Source organism: Coregonus lavaretus (genome assembly GCF_964263955.1).
Source record: "Coregonus lavaretus genome assembly, chromosome: 8".
In the NCBI taxonomy this organism is placed as follows: Eukaryota; Metazoa; Chordata; class Actinopteri; order Salmoniformes; family Salmonidae; genus Coregonus; species Coregonus lavaretus.
In genome coordinates, this window is record NC_139995.1 from 5690506 (window position 1) to 5696505 (window position 6000).

Consider the following 6000-nt stretch of genomic DNA (forward strand, 5'->3'; position numbering starts at 1 on the left):
ATGTTGATAGTATTAGCTTCCTTATAGAAAGGGGAAGTTTGGTGAGAGAGAGAAGGACAGACGGGCAGAAGTGGTTTGGGGTTGTAGTTACTTTGTTCAAGATTAAAACGTGTGTGTCAGAAAGCTACAACCGACTGACAGCGGAGGGGACTGACTCTCATATGGATTAACAAGGGAACACTTCATATCGAGGTCTATAGGCTGATGAACAGTGTGCTGTAAGTTCAGAGTCCCCCCCCATATAGGCTCATGTTAGTGCTGTCATCTTCACAGTTGGTAGATAACTGTTTATTATGACTGTACCTGTATGTGTGTGTATGTCCCAGCTTTATGACCGCATACACGTCAGCAGAACGTTAGATTTAAACGGGCATAATGCTATCTGTGCTTTCACTATTACTGAACTGTGGTGAGGTGAGGAGAGCACTCAGTCATGCCATTCATTGGAATAGGTTGAGCTGTCAGTCGTTGAAGTGAGTGGTGTGAGTGTGTATGCTTGCAAGCTCTGCTTACTGTTCAATCTGCATCCTGTTTTTCATAATTAGCATGAGGGGTGAAATATGATATGCTGGCAAGTCAACTGACATGTTTGGAAAGAAAAGTGTGTATTCATGCATTTAAGTGTTGCTTAATGTGTTGGTCATTCTAGGCCAGTGTTGGTTGTAATTTGCCTCTGTAGGGAAAGCAAAAGACAAATTGATTGTGGACTGTAAGGAAATAGATCAATAAAGTATTCTTCTTCTTCTTCTTCTTCTTCTTCTTCTTCTTCTTCTTCTTCTTCTTCTTCTTCTTCTTCTTCTTCTTCTTCTTCTTCTCATCCAGCTATCTCCAGACGTCCTCTTCACTGGCCATAAGCCTGACAGTGGCTGGGAGCTGGGACAGGTGAGATTTGAATTAAATTGAATTTACAGATGATTACAGGGGAAACAACTTCCTGGCATCAAACAAGGAACTCAAAGTACAGTTGATGTGTAAAACAACAATACCTACAGTATACAAACTAATTTCCCCATTGGGGCTATCAGAAGAAAGCAGTCTTACTTAGTTATCCTCTTCGTACCTACTGGCACATAGGCAGTGACAAGACCTCTCCAATTCTGATGATCAGATGTTCAGGAATTGAAGCTAAGCTGGGGCCAGGCTGCCAAACAGGCTTTAGAATGTCTGAGGCATTCTCATATGTTCAGATACTCTTTATAACACCAATCACGTATCCAGTTACACAATGTCAACTTGTGATGTCAGATGGTATGATGCACTCCAGTGTTACTGCAACATGTTGCCTCACAGTGGGGCAAGAATAGAGGCGGGTGCCTTGTTTCCCTGAACGCTTATCTAGCAGATTTGGCTCCAAAACGAATCCTCACCCACTCATCATGGGAAGATGGCACCCATCAAGATGGGTATTTATTTTGCATCTCTATGGCACAATCCCAGTGTTCTGGTCAAACGTTTTGCACTACATAGGAAATAGGGGGCCATTTGGGACAGACACTGCTTATGTCGTGAGTTGTGTGTTGGGTCGTGAGTTGTGTGTCATAGCCAGTGGCAGCAGCCTCCTGTCTCTCAGCCCATGTGAAGTGGAGTGAAACAAAGCTGATGGAAACAGAACTGGGCCAATGAAAACCTCTTAACCACTCCACAGTTAGTTTACCATCTGGCTCAGTGTCAACAGAGAATAACATTAAGGGAGTTCACTGTTCTGGACCAGTGACCTTGGGGTGTGTGTCGAGGAATGGCACAGTGTGTCTGTGTGAGCGACCCTGCCAAACATTTTACATTTTAGTCGTTTAGCAGACACTTTTCTCCAGAGCGACTTACAGGAGCAATTAGGGTTAAGTGCCTTGCTCAAGGGCACACCGGCAGATGTTTCCCCTAGTCGGTTCGGGGATTCGAACCAGCGACCTTTCAGTTACTGGTCCAACGCTCTTAACCGCTAAACTACCTGCTTCCAAACTCACTATGAGAAGGGATAGATCCATATCCAAAGGCTTTGATCAGGTTCTGGATAGCAAAAGATAGTCTGTAGAAAAAACACACAGCACACTTGGGAGTGTATCACCGTTTTGGGAGTCTTCTTTTCTTGCTGATGCCGTGCCTAATCCAGTAGTTCTCCATTTGGCAGAGGTATCTTGGTGGCGTGCATGTGAGGACCCCTCATCCATCTGCTCTCTAGTGACATAAGGCTGTAGCTCTGTTTATAATATATCCATTTGTCTCTTGTGACAGACTTTTAACATAGCTAGCCAGCGCACGCAATATTTTATTCTGGGTTCGAAAGTGATGTATCCATCAAACACAGTAGTCCAAGAGCAGCCTGGCCTCCGAGAGCAGCCTGGCCTCCTCTATGCACACACAAAGTGAATAACGTGTCTTCCCCTCTGTGTTGGTGTCCTGTAGAGTATGCAGCGATCAGTATCCTCAGACACCATCAGCACAACAGCCTTCAGTACAGGAGACAAGGAGGTCCAGGGATGTCACTCCGCCCTACTGCGTCATGACACAGAGGAGCTCAGCCACTTACGATCCATGATTCTGCCTGAAAACGGCAAGGTACTGTACACGTACGCACAGAGGCAGACAGGCACGTGCACACACACACACACACACACACACACACACACACACACACACACACACACAGGTGGAGTACACACACGTACACATGCCCACATGAATAAGCATACAAACAGAAAAACACAGGCGCACACAGGGGCACTAATCAGATGGTATGATGCACTCCAGTGTTACTGCAACATGTTGCCTCACAGTGGGGCAAGAATAGAGGCGGGTGCCTTGTTTGCCTGAACCCTTATCTAGCAGATCTGGCTCCAAACCTCAAAAATCTGAGGGAACACTAAGTATGTGAGGATGGCTTTGGGGTGGTCCGGAGGAGGGATATGCCCCCGGTCCGTAAGTAGGAGAATTTTGCACTTTTCAAACACATGAAACAGCCTTTTCCTGCAATCTAGAGCCATAATCATTATGATTAATTCTATGTCAAAAATTAGTATTTTTTCTGCATATCTAAGCATACCTCTTGAGCTGTCTGTATCCTCCTGACTGGTGGTTATTTTTTTAAAGAAACGATATATGCTTCTCTGCTTCTCTGCAAAAATGTGGGTACAATATTGAAAGTAATGTGAGTCTTATTCAGTACATTTAAGTTATTGCTTGGTTTTCTAAAGTCTACCAACCTTGCCAGCAGACATGCAAGTTAAGATAGTTAGACAAGCTAGCTACTCTAACTTGATCGATAGCCTGAAATTGTTTCTTAGTAACTAGTTATGAGGTTGGGAGATAGGGAACCTATCTGGGCTAGATAAAGCCAACTTCATAAAAGTTGCTAGGTGGCTAGTAATATAACAGAGAAACAACAACAACAATAAAACATGTTAAATTACAGGACAAATCTGAGGGGACATGACACCTCTGGGTGCACAACAGTGGAGGCTGCTGAGGGGAGGAGGCCTCATAATAATAACGTCTGGAACGGAGTAAATGGAATGGCATCCATGTGTTTGATGTATTTGATATCATTCCACTCATTCCACTCCATTACCACGAGCCCGTCCTCCCCAATTAAGGTGCCACCAACCGCCTGTGGTGCACACATACTCAAACGAATGCACGCAAGCATGCAGAAACACACATACAGACACAGACACTATATCTGTCCAGATCTAACAGTCTGTGTTGTTCCTAGCTGGGCCAGCAGTGCAGAGACTGCTCCTATCCTGTGACCAGTGTGGTGGTGGAGCCTCCCTCTCCAGACAGCAACGACAGCTCCACGCCGGTGAGACTCACACCTTCTACCTTCCTCCTCCATGTCCCCGTCTCCACTGTCCCAGTTGTCCCCTGTCTCCAAAGGCCACCTGCCTCACCCACTGCTACTGCCGCCACTATCTCATACCCCACTCTACCCTCCTGCCCCATCCACTGTCCCCATGTCTCCACTGACCCTAATGTTCTCACTGCTAGTTAGCTAGCACTCTAATGTCTCTATAACACCATAAACTCTCCCCGTCTCGCCCATCCCCAGGAGCTGGAAAAGGCAGGTCTGCTGAATAAGACCAAGATAGCAGAGGGAGGCAGGAAGCTGAGGTAAGACAGGCTCATCTTGGAGGGATTGATGTTAATACTACATATAAGATGGAGTTTTTCCTCAGTCCCAGAAGTTTTTCCTGACCATTCGACTTGGTGTATGTTTTAGGAAAAACTGGAATCCATCCTGGGTGGTTCTGGTTGGGAATAGTCTGGTTTTCTTCAAGGATCCCAAATCTCAGACCCCCTCCAGCTGGGTAAGACAGTGTTATTCACCTTGAAACACATAAATAAATGTTTTATAACATGATAACTACAGTTAACAATATATTAGTCTCTCGTGACAGACTGTTAATATACCGTTGCTGTCTTATGAAAACCTCGTAACTCAATTTTTGCCCAATAATTTGTGCGGGGTGTATTGAAAGCAGTAACTCCCCTCAATGTGTATTTCATGACTCTAGTACCAAAAACATGTATTCAAAACAGCTTCTGAAGTTTCATAATTGTTTGTTCGTAAAAGGGAGTATATGGCCATTTTTCAATTTCCTGAAAAGTTTGTGTTTGGAGATGAGGTTTTTATCCGACAGCGACGATAAATGATTCGCTGGCCAACTGTGGTTCTGGGTTCCGAGAGTAAAAAGTGATCACTCCTAATAATGATTGTGTGCGTGTGTTTCTCTCCAGAAACCAGGGAACAGTTGTCCAGAGAGCAGTGTAGACCTGAGAGGAGCTCAGCTACAGTGGGCCAACGACCTGTCCAGCAAGAAGAACGTCTTCAAGGTCAGATACACACCAGGAAGTAGGAATGGAATGAGTCACTTACTTAGCATATCCCCATTCCTCTACCTTTCACAATGTCCCTCAAACCACCATAATTTCAATGACATTTTTAAGACACATTTTTATTTCACCCTGTATTTTAGGGAAGTCAAATGTGGCTATTTTAGTCCCACTGAGAGAGAACTTCTCAAGTTGTTTTCTGTGAAAAAGCATTCTCACCTCCTCTTGAGAGGAAGCTCAGTCGGTGACTGTGTTTTGTAGCTGTGTGCACCAGGGTTCGAGCCAATTCAATTTCAACTCAGTCAATTCAATATGCCTTAAAAATTCCAGTTCAAGAATTTAAAATTACCATTCATTCTCAATGCAATTTTTTCAATTCCTGAATTTTCATTTAAATTAATTTCCCAAATTGACTGAATGGAAATTTAATTTTGGGAAGTAGTAGCATACACTACAAGAGGTACTACAGTACTAGGAGTAGTGTTTGATTTGGGACTAACTCATGGTATTTTGTCTGTCTGTGTGGTAGCTGAGGACGGTGACAGGGAATGAGTTCCTACTGCAGTCAGAGACAGATTCACTGATTAGAGAGTGGTTCAGCACCATCCAGAGTGTAATCGACAGGCTGGTGAGTCTCACTTTGTGTGTGTGTGTGTGTGTGTGTAGGGGTGGGGGTCCTTTTTTATTATCAGAAACCAACTCATGGTACATAATAAAGACATCTGGCACCAGTTGAAATTATCTTCTCTGCTGTGTAGAACCGTGAGAATCCTCTGGACAATGTCCTAATGTACTCTCTGAGGAAGGCGGGCAGTGTGGAGATGTTGGACCAGAGTGGAGACGAGGAAGATAGTCGAGGGGGATCTAAAGCATCACGTGAGTCTCTCCTCCATCCACTGCTCCAAGGGTGCTGTTCTTGTGCTGTGGCTGACCATGTGCTTCCTCTGGTGGTGTGTGTGAGTGTCTCAGGGGGTTGGGTAGAAAGCAAACCCTCCATCTCTTTCTCTCATTCTCCCTCTCTCCCCTCTCTCTCATTCTTTCCCGCCCGCTGCAGTCCCTTGTTCTTCTTCCAACCTGGAGAGCACAGAGAGGAAGCGTGTTCGGAGCAGACTGAAGAAGCTCATCCTGAAGAGACCTCCACTACAGATCCTACAGGAGAAAGGACTCATCAAG

The 6000-nt window shown here is 44.9% G+C and overlaps 1 protein-coding gene across 1 annotated transcript in view; it reads left to right on the top strand.

Annotated features, from left to right (window-relative positions):
• Positions 1-6000, top strand: part of LOC311133420 (rho GTPase-activating protein 9-like) — a gene marked incomplete at both ends in the record, with an annotated part of 31469 nt that overhangs the window by 24953 nt on the left and 516 nt on the right. The window contains 9 exons of the mRNA XM_084166913.1: positions 823-882; positions 2401-2553; positions 3707-3796; positions 4043-4104; positions 4214-4301; positions 4732-4827; positions 5357-5455; positions 5586-5703; positions 5882-5998. Coding sequence (XP_084023039.1) covers positions 823-882; positions 2401-2553; positions 3707-3796; positions 4043-4104; positions 4214-4301; positions 4732-4827; positions 5357-5455; positions 5586-5703; positions 5882-5998 — 883 coding nt within the window. The remainder of the gene's footprint in view (positions 1-822; positions 883-2400; positions 2554-3706; positions 3797-4042; positions 4105-4213; positions 4302-4731; positions 4828-5356; positions 5456-5585; positions 5704-5881; positions 5999-6000) is intronic.